The sequence below is a fragment of the Gallinula chloropus genome (assembly GCF_964237585.1).
Source record: "Gallinula chloropus genome assembly, chromosome: 30".
NCBI lineage: Eukaryota > Metazoa > Chordata > Aves > Gruiformes > Rallidae > Gallinula > Gallinula chloropus.
The window spans coordinates 542559-557343 of record NC_140115.1 but is presented as its reverse complement, the minus strand read 5'-3'; the positions used below and the strand labels follow the sequence as shown (position 1 = coordinate 557343).

General features: G+C 50.4%; 1 protein-coding gene across 1 annotated transcript; it reads right to left on the bottom strand.

Moving 5' to 3' along the window:
* Positions 1–10180: 10180 nt before the first annotated feature.
* Positions 10181–11104, bottom strand: LOC311202406 (olfactory receptor 14C36-like; the record flags this gene model as incomplete). The annotated part of the gene is made up of 1 exon (XM_084276996.1): positions 10181–11104. The coding sequence occupies one exon, from the start codon at positions 11102–11104 to the stop codon at positions 10181–10183; it is 924 nt and encodes a 307-aa protein (XP_084133122.1).
* Between the last annotated feature and the right edge of the window lie 3681 nt (positions 11105–14785).

The following is a 14785-nucleotide window of genomic DNA, read 5'->3' as shown; positions in this document are numbered from 1 at the left end:
CTGCTGCCGTCAAGTGAGGAGACCTGTCCAAGGAGGAAAAGACACAGTGAAAAGTGATGGAACTCTTCTTTTAGGAAAACATCTTCTAATTTTTAGGGAATGCCCTCAGATTGACTCCCTGCATTCAGGAGGACTTTTGGCAGGTCCCTTTTGGCAGGTCTGCTTTGTGCTGGCTTGAGCGTGCCACTGCTGGGAAGAGGGTCAGCTGTGGGCTCTGGAGAACTCAGTCCTGCCTTGCAGCAGCCAGTAAAGAGAAGGATGGTGTGATCTCAGACTAAATGCCCTGTGGATAGGAATGAGCTTTTCAGCACTGTCACTCCTATTTCACCTGAGGGCAGAGCAGAGCTTTGGTAATGGTGGGACAAAGGGAGCAAGGAAAGGAAGGGAAACAGTGAGAAACAGTCCAGCCAGGGCTGCAAGGACAGGGACAGACAGAAAGGTACTCGCAGGTTTCTCAGACTGAAAACATGGAAGTCTTGTCTCAGAGTCTGTGCTGGGTGGCAGAAACCAGGGGGTTGCTGTGGGAAAGTATCAGCACGGTGGGTGATGTCAGGGAGGTACCAAATCCCACTGCCAGGGCAATGCTGGGAGCAGCTCACTCTTCCTCCTTGCCAATGTATCTGCTAACTGCAGTTGTCCCTGCAGATGCTTCTCTTTGCCCATGTCACCTCTGCTCTGTGCTCACTAACCTCATCCAAATTACCCTGTGCTCAGCTCTGTTCTGCAGACGCCTCCTGGCATCAGGCCACTGCCCCGTGGAACCTCTGTGTGTGCAGGGCTCAGGAGATGCTCTGACAAGTCCTAATGACCAATGAGTTTGCACTGCCTGCTGCAAAGTTATCACGAAAAGTTCAGCTCCCACTTCCCAGCCAGTCCACAAGAGCAGAAAATTCAAAGCAAAGTCTCTTTACCTGGAGTGGAAAATTCATCCTTGTTGTTCTTGAAAAGTCCCTGGGAAGTTGCCAGGGATCCGCTGGAGCTGGGAGCAAACCTGTCCTACACAGCACACTTTGACAGCAGAAGGACCCTACACTGTCCTTCCATGGGTCACACTTTAAACTCACAGCTTCTTTCTGCACTGCTGATAGAAGTCCAGCAGGCAGGCTGAGTGCTGACCCTGACAGCAGCAGAGTCCCTGCCCCAGCACACAGACCCTGGGGTGCAGGGACCCTGCTTACAAGGACAGCCCTGGGCACCCCTGGGTGCACACGCTGCTTCACACCTCTCAGCCATGCCCAGGAGAAGACAGCTCTCCTGCCCTGTCCCTCTGATGGGGCAGAAGGACATCCCTTCCAGGCAGCACTTTCTGGTCCTAGAGAGAACCTGTCCTCCTGACAGACCCCACACACTGCCCCATGTCCCAGCTTTAGAAGATCCCTCCAGGAACAGAACCTGCATTGCCGTGCACCCACAGACATACCAGGCAGAGTGCTTTGGAGATTTCTCCTCCAGTGAGCTCTCAGTATCCATCACCTCTCTCAGCCTCACAGGTCTCCCCTCGGTGCCTCCAGGCAGTGTCCCCAGCCCTGTGTGCTTGGCAGAGGAGCTGCTCCTGGGCAGAGCTGTCTCTCTGGAGCACTGCTGGGTTGCAGTGAGCTCCCTCCATCCCTGGAGTCTGGCCAGCTCAGCAGAAGACCAGTTCTTCTAGGCTCCCTCCTCGTGCCTCAGGCCTCATGGGGATCGCTCTGTGATCTCATCTCTGATGTTCCCTCCCTCAGCTGGGGAGAAATCCTTCTGTCCAGCAGAGTTCTTTCTCCTGATGAAACCAGAGCTGGGCAGGACTATCACATTGTGTCTGACCCCCTGCAAAGGTTAAGGAGCATGGCTGCCTGGGACCTGCTGGTCCCAGTGCCCATGGGAATTACTGAGAGTGGAGGCCAGGAAAGAGTTACTAAGACACCAACCCCTGTTGTCACCTGAAGGGCCAGAGATGAAGCCAGGTCCAATCGAAACTCCCAGTGACTCTAGAGGGGGATAAAGTCCCTGTAGTGTGCATTAAAACCAGTTGGCAAAACAGTCCAGGTTATTCCTGCTACAGGCAAAGACAAACCCATTTGTGGGATTGCTTTAACTCAGGGACCTGAGTGCACTTGGTGGGTGATGAGAAAGGATGAGGAAGTCCAGTGTGTACCCCAAGGGGTTTTAGTTCTAGGTGAGGACAGCCACTAAATTGTTGGTGTATAACAAAATCGCTCAATGGCAGATGGTCTAAATAATGGATAAATAATGTTATAAACCTCCCCAGGACTCCGAAAAAGTGAGATCCAGGCATGATGTCGATGGTGTGGAAACAGGGGTGGATAATGTCCTGGTTCGGGCCAGGCCAGAGCTCACCGCCCCAGGCAGCCAGCACAGGTGAGATGAGTTTGCCTGGGTTGTTTTCCACAACCCCTGACATCACTTCCCCATCAAAGGAAATTGGGCTGGTTGGAGAGGGGTGCTTGTGGCATGGTGCAGCACTCTGTTATTGTTGGGTTTGTAAGGTACTCTGTGCTATCACTGGGTGTGAGTGCAATTGGGGCTGTTATTGTTCCCCCTTTTATGGTGCTTTTGTCAGTAAACTGTCCTTATCCCAGCCCACAGAGGCTCTGTCTGTTTGTCCTCCAGGAGTGAGCAAACAGCATGTGTTGCTCAGCCATTGTTTGGGGCTGAACCACCACAGTTTCCAAGCCACAAACAGTGAGCTTCTGTAAGAGAAAGTTCTGGAAAACTGTGTCCAAGGCCTTGCTAAAGTCAGGTAGACAATAAACACAGCCCTTCCCGTGTCAAAGAAGCAGGTCACCCTGTCATAGAGGGAGATTCAGTGGGTCAAACAGGACCTGCCCTTATGAACCAAAGCTGACTGGGCCTGATCACCTGGGCGTTCTTCATGAACTGGATAATGCTGCTCAGGATGATCTGCTCCACCAGCTTCTCTGGGACTGATGTCAAACTCTCAGGCCTGTAATTTCCCTGATCAGACTCCTGTTTCTTCTTATATAGGGGATTACACTGACTGATCCAGTCAGCCAGGACTGATGGGAAGTGGCTTGGTGAACCCCCCTTGCCAGCTCTTTCAGAACCCTTGGGTGCATCCCATTCAGCCCCACAGATCTGTGCACATCTCTGTGGTGCAGCAGGACCATCTCCTTCTGGATTGAGGTGGGCTCATTCTGCTCCCTGTCCCTGTCTCCTAGCTCAGGGAATTGGATTCTCTCTGTACAACTGCTCCTATTACTAAAGACAGTGGCAAAGATTTCATTAAGCACCTCAGCCTTGTCCTCGTCTTTTCACAATGTTTTCTCCTGAATCTGATAGGGGATGGAGGGTCTCCCTGCTCTTTCTTTTATTTAAATGGAAGCCAGATGAATTTCTAGCTGGGCTTTGGACCACCAATGAGAAGATACTCTCATCCTGTTATTCTTCCCTCAGCGTTACACACCCCACGATGACCCAGGAAGAGCCTGAGCAATGCCTGAGGGACAGGGACCTGTCTTCCCTCGGGCTGGGGGTCAGGGCTTGGCCTTCATACTGCATCAAACCAACCCAGGGCTTGCTCAGCATCTCAGCTGTTTGTACATTGCCTTTGCCTACCAGCCAACATGGCCTCCAATTACCTGTTCTAACGAGTCCCTGGGGAGGCTCAGCCAGCAATGGCTCTCAGTGGGACTCATTAATACTTCAGGGGACTTTGGCTTCTGCTTTCGAGATGAATATTTTTCTGTAATTTCCTCTCAGTACCTGAGCTTCAAGGACTCAGCACCAAATGCATCCCAGGGCTCATTAAAAATAAAAAGCAAGCCCTAATGAGCTATGTCTCTTGATGTAATTATCTTCAAGTCTTCAAGAGATGTACAGATCATTGGAGCTGTTTCAAAGGGAGCTCAGAGTAAAATTGATTTATTTTTAAGTGTGTAAGTTATTATTTTCACTGTAGAGGAGAGATGACAACATCTGACTGAGATTGATCCAGGGTGCCTCCTAAAGAGGTCTGGACTGGTCTGAAAAAGTGTCCCTTGACACAGTGGGGACAACCTTGCTGCACATCTCCACAAGCCCACCATGACTCTCACCAGCCAACTGGGACTTGCATCCCTTGTCCTTACATCAGGTCTCTCTGCTGCACTCCACAGTGGGGCATTACAGCCCCTCTGTACCAGCTCCCCTGCTTTCCTTAGAGAACTGGCTGCACACAGGCAGCACACAGGGAGTTATTTTCCCAACAACAGAAGAAACCTGACAAGATTCACCATTAAATCAAACACTCCTCACTCTATGCCCAGTGCAATCTGCCACCAGTGAGGTTCACCTGCCACAAAGCTTAACCAGGTGAGAAATGTTCTAGTGAGGAAGGAGACTGTGAAATCACCACAACTCAAGAGTTGGCTAAAGACAGAATGAGTCAGACGACTGCCAGAAAGGCAAGGGTTTAACTCCCTGAAACTCACAGCAGCAGCTGGATGGTTGAGAGGTGTCTGAATGGTCCAAGGGGAAGGGGAAGGGAAATCTAGAGAGCAACCAGAAGCACTGGTGTGGAGATCCACTGTTGGAACAATGATTTCAGACACGGTCAATTGACTTTGGACAGGTAGAAATATGTGACAAACAGGGGAGATTAAATGCACATCTGTCCTGTTTCTGGCCACGCAATAGTTAACCTCCCCAAGCAGACAGCAGTGGTGACTTCAGTTAGTACAGCTGAGCTGAGTGTGTCCAGGCTGTTTTCCACACCACCTGACATCACTCCCCATAAAAGGGGCTGGTTGGAGAGGGGCATTCCTGGGTTCCTTAAGGACAGTCTGAGTGTGGCCGGGGTGTTTGGTTTGTCCGTGCATTGTGCAGTACCTTGTTATCCTTTGGTCAGTAAAGCACTCTCTGGTATCACTGGATGTGAGTGTGGTTTGCAGTGTGCTGTTATCATTTTTTACTGTGATTTTGTCAGTAAACTGTCGTCCTCCCAGCCCACAGGGGGTCTGTCTGTTTCTCCTCCAGGAGTGAGCATTATAACCTGACCCTTGTACATCAGTCATTTGGGAGAAATGAGAAAAGATTTCAGCTGCCTTCCAGGGGAGCACATCATCCCCTGGCTACTCCAATGCTGAGACAATGGGGCACACAGCCTAGAATTAGAAGGCAGGAAGGCCAAGCAGCTGGGATCCCTGTTCAGAAAAGGAGTCATTGACAAGGTGATTGGAAAGAAGTCTCAAGCCCTCAGCCTCTGGAGGCCACTTTTGTCAAGTTTGGGGGAAAGGTACCTGTTCAGTGAAGATGTCATTTGTTGGCCAGGCACGTGCATGACCACAGGAGAAGAGTATGCAGTATTTGAGGGGATTAGCCATGTGAGAGATGAATTACTATGATCCTGATGATCTGCAGCTACCCACCAATCCTGACGAAGTCCAATGTTCTTCACCCATGTGGTGTGAGTCTGTGTGGAGTGCACCATCATCATATGCCAATTCACTGGCAGTAATAGATTGGGGAAAGGAAGAAGCACCGACAGTGGCTGAGGAGCCTGGCCAACTCCATCTATTTGAAGAAAGTCTTTGTTCCTCCCTTGTCTCAGCTGTGGATAAGTTGTCTTGAGAGGTCTGACAACTCAAAGAGGAAATGTCCTTCTGCCCACCTGGGCAGAAAACAATTTCACCCATCTGAAGCTGGCCTTCCCATGTTCCAGAAAGAATCCCACACTCCGAGGCATCCTGTGGTTCTCTCTGCTTGACCATGGCAAAGACATGAGGAGGTGATCATGGGAAACCCACCTGTTGCAGTTTTGTGAGGCTGTGCTGCTGAGACGGTTTCTTTAAGCAGCAGTTAGAGTTTTCTGCCAGCCTAAACTATAAACAACGAGCAATTCAAGGCCAAAATCATGGCCCAGAGATACTCGAGCGCCTCCTAGAATCACATAGAGGAGAAAACAACCCAGAAGCAGCTGCATTTTGCCACCAGAGGAGGAAGGGAGAAGATGTAACAAGCTGTGCAGACACAGGGCAGGGGAGGAGGTGCCCCAGGTTCCAGAGAGAAAGATGCCCCTTCAGCCCCTGGAGAAACCCGTGGAAAAGGCTGAGACCCCACCTGCAGCCCGTGGAGGGGCTCCACGCTGGATGGAGCAGGTGGAGACAGACAGGAGATGCTGTGACCCTACGTTGGAAGAAGCCCCTGCCAGCACATGCAGCCATGAGGAGAATCAGAGAGACAGAGATGAGTGAGAGAGAGATTTGCACTGGAACAGTTTTGCTGGGGTAGGCTTGGAACCCTGTGGAGGGACTGAGAGACACTGTGATTTATGACTGCACCCATAGCAGTGACCCACGTCAGGGCAGCCGATGAATAAAGCCCTGTGGGTAAGGACTCAGGTTGGAGAAGTTCGTGGCGGGCTGTCTCCCGTGGGTGAGACCCCACGGTGCAGCAGGGGGAGGGTGCGGAATGAATGGCCCCCCAGGCCCCGCGGCTGAGAAGGAAACCAACTTGCAAAGGACTGACCAAAGCCCCATCTCCCAGTCCCTGCCCCCCTGTGCTTCGATCGGGGGGAAGAAGGGAGTGAAATCATGACTAGAGTGAAGTCTGCTAAGAAGGAAGTTGGGGGGGAGGTTAGAGGTGTTTTAAGTTCCGAGAGAGGAAAACAGCTCATGAAGAAGTAACCGAGAACCCCATTTTCCCCAGTCCCTGCCCCCCTGCGCTGCCAATGGGGTGAAGAAGGGAGCAAAATTCTGACTAATGTCTGCTAAGAAGGGGGAGGTGAGGGGAAAGTGTTTTAAGATTTGGTCACGCTTCCGGCTCCAGTTTCACTCTTTTTGTCATGCAGACTAAGAAATTAGACAGTTTTCCTTCTTCACTCTGTGTTGAGTCTGTTTTTCCCATGTCATTGATCACAGGACGATCTCTCCTTGTCCTTACACTGATTCCTAAGCCTCTCAATGTATATTTTCTCCCCTGTCCAATTACAAAGGGGAGTGACAGACCAACTTTGGTAGGCATCTGGCCTCCAGCCAGGGTTAAACCACCACAATGAACCAAAAGATGTTCCTGTTCCAGAGAATCTCCTCTGAGAGCTGACCCCCTTCACACGCTGCTTGGCCGTAGCAGGCAGCTGAGGAGAGAGATTTCATGGGTATTAAACTGTGTCATGTTTAACTGCTGTTTGTTGTCAGAGAAATACGTCTGTGCCTGTGAGCACAGATGATGTCAGGAAAAGTGTTGGGAGTCCCAGGAAGAGCAAGGTTCTCCATGCAGGGTTGGATCTCAAGAGACTGCTTTTCCTGCCTGTCCAGATCTCCTTAGGAGACCTCTGCCCCAGCACCCATTGCAGCATGCTGCTGACCTTTCTTCCATGATCTGAAATATGACAGAAACATTTTTTCCTATGAAAAAACCCTCCATTGTGAAACTCCTTTGAAATTTTCATCTCCAACTATTTTTAAATGTCTTATTTTTTTTAAAGAAAATGACTTGAAGAGCCATGCTTGTAAGGGCTTTCTGTATGATTACTGAGCCCCATGGTACACTTTCTTCTGAGTCCAAGGACTTCAAGATACCAAGAGAGTGAAGAAACCTCTCAAGAAGTTCAGTCAGGAGTAATGCCCAAAGCACCCTGAAGCATTATCAGGCCCCACTGGGAGCAATTACTGACAAATCTTCCCCATGGGCTCATTAGAGCAGACAACTGGAGGCCATGAGGACAAACCCAGGCAAAGCACAGGCAGCTCTGACGCTGAGGACACCCTGGCTTGATCCTGGCAGGCAGATCCTGACCCTCATCTGTGTCTCAAGGCTCCTCCTTGGGATGTGGGGAGTATGCCACCAAGGGAAGGACAGGGGTCTGGCACATGGTGGCCTACACGTGGGTGGGTTCAAGGATGCACCGATGCTCCATGGCTGTGAAGACAGTGCGTCTTCTCTGTGGCAAGGACACCAGCCACAGCCAAGGGGGAAAAGGCCTCATTTCTATCAGGCCCTTTCAGCCTGGCTGGCACCCTTGGCCATCTGCACCACAGCCCATCCCACACTGCCCCACACCTGTGCCTGTTTCCCTGCAGACTGCAGGCACCCAACCCCTTTCCCCACTTTGATCTCAACCCATGATGTCCCTGCCTGTACTGCTGTCTCTCCCTCCTCACCAGCTGTTCCCACAAACACAAAGCCTCCAGCTCATCCACACTTCCTCTGAGTGACTTTAAGCACCACAGCACTGCCCTCAGAATGACATTTCTTTATCCTCACATCCACTCTGATCTTCAAAGCTGCAGTTTCACCTTGACTTCCTTTCTTATGTTCTTTTCACGTAGCACAAGAGGGCTTCCCTCAGCCTCCCCTTCCCCAGGCTAAAGAAGCCCAGGTCTCTCAGCCTCTCCACACAAGACCCCTATCTGTATCTTGGCAGACTTTGTCAGACCACATTACAGTTCCTCCCCATTCCTCCAGACCAGGGAGCCCCGCACTGGGACTGGCTGCTCCAGAGGTGGCATTGCCTGTGCTGAGTCCAGATGGACCAGAAGGGCCCTTGTCTGCGTGGCCATTCTCCTCCCAGTGCAGCCCAATGTGCTCATGGCCAGATTCCAGTTCAGCACCTCTGACTGCTATGGCATCCCCTGGAATGACCAAATTCTCCTCCTTGTGACCGCTTCCCCATCTAGTCATGTCTGAGCTGCCTTGATGTGTGGGTGTTGTGGTGGAACCTTTTGTCATGGTATCTCCCTTGAAGTTTTAAGAGAAGGTTTAAGAAGATTTGAGAGAGAGAGAGAGAGAGACAGTGCAGCAGGGGAAGGGGGTGTGGATTTCCACCCCCCCAGCTAAGAAGTAAAACAACTCTGGAGGAACTGATTGAAACCCCATTCCCCCAGTCCCTGCCCCTCCCTGTGCCACTGTGGGGGGGATGATGGGAGAAAAATCCTGACTAAAATGAAGTCTGCTAAGAAGGGAGGGATGGGGGAAGGCGCTTTAAGACCTGGCCACTCTTCTTGTTACCTGACTCTGGAGTCACTGGGTGTGTAGCCGTAGTGTAATAAATTAGTTTTCTTTCCTTTATTTTGTGTTGAGTCTGTTTTTCTCATGACACTAACTGCAGGGTGATTGCTCTCTGTCCTTATCTCAAATCCTAAGCCTCCCACTATCTATGTTCTCCCCTTTCTGGATGAAAAGGGGAGTGATAGGGGGATTTTGATGGGCATTTGGCCTCTAGCCAGGGCCAAACCACCGCAGTCCTCAACAGACCGTGGAGGGGCATAAAGTCCCTGTATTACACATGAAAAACCTGTTGGGAAGACACTCTGGGATGTTCCTTCTTCAGACAAAGGCAAACCCATTCATGGGATTGCTTTTGCTCAGGGACCTGGGCACACTTGGTGGGAGATGCGAAAGGATGGGGAAGTCCAGTGTGTACACCAAGGGGGTTTAGTTCTAGGAAAGGATAGCCACTAAATTTTTGGTGTATAACTAAATCAGTTCATGGCAGATGTTCTACATAATAGATCAATGATGTTATGAATGTCCCCAATACTCTGAACATGTAAGATCTGGCCATGATGTAGATGGTGTAGAAAAAGGGGTGGATAATGTCCTGGTTCTGGCCAGGTGAGAGTTAACCTCCCCAAGCAGCCAGCACAATTGATCTGAGTTCACCTGGGCTGTTTTCCATACCACCTGGCACCACTTCCATGTAAAAGAAGCTGGTTGGGGAAGGGTATGGGCTTGGTGCCTCCAGAAGAGTCAGTCTGTCTTTCCTTTCAGGCAGTACTCTATAACTGTCAGATAAATAAGGTACCCTGTGTTAGCACTGGGTGTGGTTGTAACTGGCCAATACTATTCTACATTCATGGTGAAATTTGTCAGTAAACTGTCCTTATCCCATCCTGTCATGGTGGGAAAGCATTGTCATTACAGACAAGTACTCCAGTTGTTCAGCTGATGAAAATGTGCTTGTAAAGGTTTTATTAATAAAAGGGGGAAATAAAAGATGAAAATTATGGCTCTGTGGAAGCAGACGTGAGGCAAAGAGAGCACAGCTCGTTATCACATGGAAGACCAGGAGATACTGTATGAGGAATGAGATTAAACTTGACCGTATTACTATAGCTTAGACAAATGAGAGCGAAACTAGTTTGGTTTTAGAAACCCAACAACTAAAAACCCTATTAAATATGAACTCATTATAACAGTAGTGACATTGTCAGTGGTATTCAGAAGACAAGCAGTTTATTGCTGCTTAGAAACATCCAGTCATCAGTTTCCACACAGCATCCTTGAGCTCCTGGTTCCTCATGCTGTAGATGAGGGGGTTCACTGCTGGTGGAACCACCGAGTAAAGAAATGCCAATATCAAGTCTAAAGATAGTGAGGAGATGGAGGGGGGTTTCAGGTAGGAAAACACACCAGTGGTGACAAACAGGGAGACCACAGCCAGGTGAGGGAGGCACGTGGAAAAGGCTTTGTACTGCCCCTGCTGCGAGGGGATCCTCAGCACAGCCCTGAAGATCTGCACATAGGACACCACGATGAACACAAAACACCCAAAAGCAAAACAGGCACCGACCACAATGACTCCATTTTGCCTGAGGTAGTCATCTGAGCAAGAGAGCTTGAGGATCTGGGGGATTTCACAGAAGAACTGGTCAACAGCATTGCCATGGCAGAGGGGAAGGGAAAATGTACTGGCTGTGTGCAGCACAGAATAGACAAACCCACTGCCCCAGGCAGCTGCTGCCATGTGGACACAAGCTCTGCTGCCCAGGAGGGTCCCGTAGTGCAGGGGGTGGCAGATGGCAACGTAGCGGTCATAGGCCATGACAGTGAGAAGACAGGCCTCTGTGATGATCAAAAATACAAAGAAAAAGATTTGAGCCACACATCCTGTGTAGGAAATGGCCCTGGTGTCCCTCAAGGAATTGGCCATGGATTTGGGAACAGTGGTGGAGATGCAGCCAAGGTCAGTAACAGAGAGGTTGAGGAGGAAGAAGTACATGGGGGTGTGGAGGTGGTGGTCACAGGATATGGTGATGATGATGAGGCCATTGCCCAGGAGAGCAGCCAGGTAGATGCCCAGGAAGAGCCAGAAGTGCAGCAGCTGCAGTTCCCGTGTGTCTGCAAAGGGCAGGAGGAGGAACTGCCTGATGGAGCTGCTGTTGGACATCTGCTGCTGCCAAGTGTGGAGACCTGTTAGAGGAAGAAAAAGCAGTGAAATTAGGAATCATTTTTGAGGAAAATCCCTTCTACTACTTGTTGAATGCCCTCAAATTGACTCCCTGTATTCAGGAAGACTTTTGGCAGGTCCCTTTTGGGAGCGCTGTTTTGTGCTGGCTTGATTGTGCCACTGATGGGAGGGTGGTCAGCTGGGTTAGGAAGTGGTGGTCTTGAGATGAGGGTCAGCTCAGTGCCAGCCCCACCTATGGACATGCCCAGTGCCCAAGGTAATGGTGGGACAAAGGCAGCAAGGACAGGAGGGGAAACAGCAAGAAATGCTGCAGCCAAGGCTATAAGGACAGGGACAAACAGACAGACAGGCACTCAGGGGTTTCTCCTCACTGGGGTTGGGCTGCCAAGGAGAAGAGTCTGAAACTCTGGAACTCTGGGTGTAGAGTCTGTGCTGGGTGGCAGAAACAAGGGGGTTGCTGCAGGAAAGTGTCAGCAATGTGGGGGATGTCAGGGAGGTCCCACATCCCCACTTCCAGGACATTTCTGTGAGCAGCTCCATCCCCATCCCTGATAATGTCTCTGCTGCCTGCATCTGTCCCTGCAGCTGCTTTGCTTTGCCCAAGTCACCTCCTGCTCTATGCTCACAGACCTCATCCCACCTACCCTGTGCTCAGCTCTGCTCTGCAGACCCCTCCTGGCATCAGGGCACTGCCCCAGGGAACCTCTGTGTGTGCAGGGCTCAGGTGAAGCTCCTAAGTCTTAATGAGAATCGAGATTTCATTGGCTATGACTGAGGTGAGAAGTAAGTTCTCATCTACAACAGTCAGCACATCCCACAGGAGAGGAAAAATCAAAGCAAAGACTCATACCTACAGGAAAATATTTCCTTGTTGTTCTTCAGTGTTCCATTGGAATTTCTCAGGGATCAGATGGAGCTAGGAGAAGACATGACCCATGCAGCACATTATTACTGCAGAACAATCTTATGCTCCTCTTCCCTGGGTCACTCCTCCCACTGTCCATTTCCCTGTGGAAATCTCATGAGGCAGCCCTAGTGCTGACCCTGGCAGCAGCAGAGTCCCTGCCCCAGCACACAACCCCCAGGGCGCAGGGACCCTGTTCACAAGGACAGCCCTGGGCACCCCTGGGTACACACGCTGCTTCACACCTCTGCAGCTATGCCCAGGACAAGACAGCTGTCCTGCCCTGTCCCTCTGATGGGGCAGAAGGACATCCCTTCCAGGCAGCACTTCCTTGTCCTATAGAGAACCTGTCCTTCTGACAGACCCCACACACTGCCCCATGTTCCAGCTTTAGGAGATCCCTCCAGGAACAGAACCTGCATTGCCCTGCACCCACAGACATACCAGGCAGAGTGCTGTGGAGATTTCTCCTCCAGTGAGCTCTCAGCATCCATCAGCTCTCTCAGCCTCCCAGGTCTCCCCTCGGTGCCTACAGGCAGTGTCCCCAGCCCTGTGTGCTTGGTAGAGGAGCTGCTCCTGGCCAGAGCTGTCTCTCTGCAGTGCTGTAATGTTTCATGATCTCCCACTGTCCCAGGAGCCCAGCCCAACTCCCAGCAGAGGACCAGGTGGAGGTGTCACATACTCCATCCCCTCTGGGCTTCCTCAAGTTGTGCTTGGAGCTCCAGGGAACCTACTTGGAAAGACAGTGACGTCCTCAGTGAAGTTCCCTCCCTTGGCTGGGGAGAAATCCTTCTGTCCAGCAGTGTCCTTTCTCCTGATCAACCAGATCTGGGCAGGAGAATCACCTTTTCTTGTCTCTGCAGCAGACAGGACCCTCAGGCAGGGACAGGGAGGGGACTCTTTCCCCCTGTGGAGGGTGAGGACTATTGCAAGTTACTCGATGCACCTCATCCTTGCTTTGCAGCCCTGGGGCTGGAAGGGGACCCAGCTCTTGCCTATGGCTGCCACACACCACTGAAGCTGGTAGTCCTCCTGCTCCAGTTCCAGTGGGCACAGCAGGGGCACCTGCTGCCTGGGAGCTGCTGGTCCCAGCTCTCATGGGAATTAATGTCGGGGAGGCCAGGAGGGAGGTGTTCTGATGCCAAAGCCTGGTGACACCTGAGGGACAAGAGGTGGTCAGGGATAGACACGGGGAGACCCAAGGTCACAGAATCACAGAACATTAGTCTTTGGAAGAGACCTTGAAAGACCGTCTGGTCCAACCCCCCTTGTCAGAGCAGGATCACCTAGACTATATCACACAGCAACGCATCCGGGCAGGGCGTGAATGTCTGTAGAGAAGGAGACTCCAAAACCTCTCTGGGCAGTCTGTTCCAGTGCTCCATCACCCTCACAGGGAAAAAGTTTCTCTCCCAGATCCCTCTCCCCTACGCTGCTTTCCAACTGGTCAGTCCCCAGCCTCTAGTGCTACCTGGGGTCCTTCTTCCCCAGATGCAAGACCCTACACTTGCCCTTATAAAACCTCATTAAACTTCTCCCTGTCCAGCTCTCCAGTTTGTCTAAGTCTTCCTGAATGGCAGTACAGCTGTCTGGGGTGTCAGCCACCCCTCCCCCTTTTCTGTTCTCAGCAAACTTGCTGACTGGACACTCTATTCCCTCATCCAGCTCATCAATAAATATAGTGAATAGTACGGGTCTGACCAATCAGAGACAAACAAAGAATTCATCGAACAGATAAGGAGGAGGGGGGGACTGGAACTTGTCAAAGAAGTCATTTTATATTCACAGAGCACATAGTCCTTGAGTGTGTAATTTACTTCAAACATGGTGTTAGACTCAAACTTGCGTCCCAATTGATGTTTCTTCTTTATCAGTGAGGCAGAGCTGTTCAAGCCAGGCATTGTTTATGGGAGGTCACTGCTATGGCACTTCAAGCCATCCTGTTAGCAAGTCTTCCTTAACCCTTTACAAGCGTCTTAATGCAATATTTCAGCAATGTTGAGACTTAAGTCCACTGGTACAGGCATTTGTTGAGGGACACGGTACGTCACACTACCCCGTGGCTCAACATTGCCATCTTACAGATGGTACTCCGTGATGGATAGAGGATAGAGATAAAGTAAGGAGGAAGGAAAAGTGTGTGCACAATAGCTCAAGAGCTACAAGCAAAACATTCAAACAATTAACAATTTTCAAATTGCATTTGCAATAGTCAATAAGAACTCAACATTAGATAGAGATTAATTAACAATTTGAATTTGTCCAATTGCAAAAATCCAAATCACATCATATTACTGTCCCTTGTAGTTCAGGGGCTGGAAGAAAACAAAACAATGATACTTTACATGAACATTTACAAGATGAATATTTGTGAGGATCACAAGAACATATGAAGCAAAAGTTAAGAATGCATCATAAATTGGTACCATCAAATGAATACATTCCCTTGCTGCTCTCCAGGTTTCTTGCTCTTGTAAGGCCTTTTGCAAAGCCCACACAAATTTTCCCCATGACTTAAGGTACCTGTACCTGAAGACAACATCTCCTCGGCCAGAGCTTTAGTGCACTTATCCCACACTGCAGGGTGGAGAATATCCACCGGCTGCTCAGTAACCCCAATATGTAAAAGCCTCGCAACTGTGAGAGTAAAATCTTTAGGCTTACAACCAACACCCCATTGCTTATGTAATTGTAATACAACCTTCACAAGGGCTTCCATGCTCCTTGTTGGTCCGGGAGCATCCTCCCCACCGGGC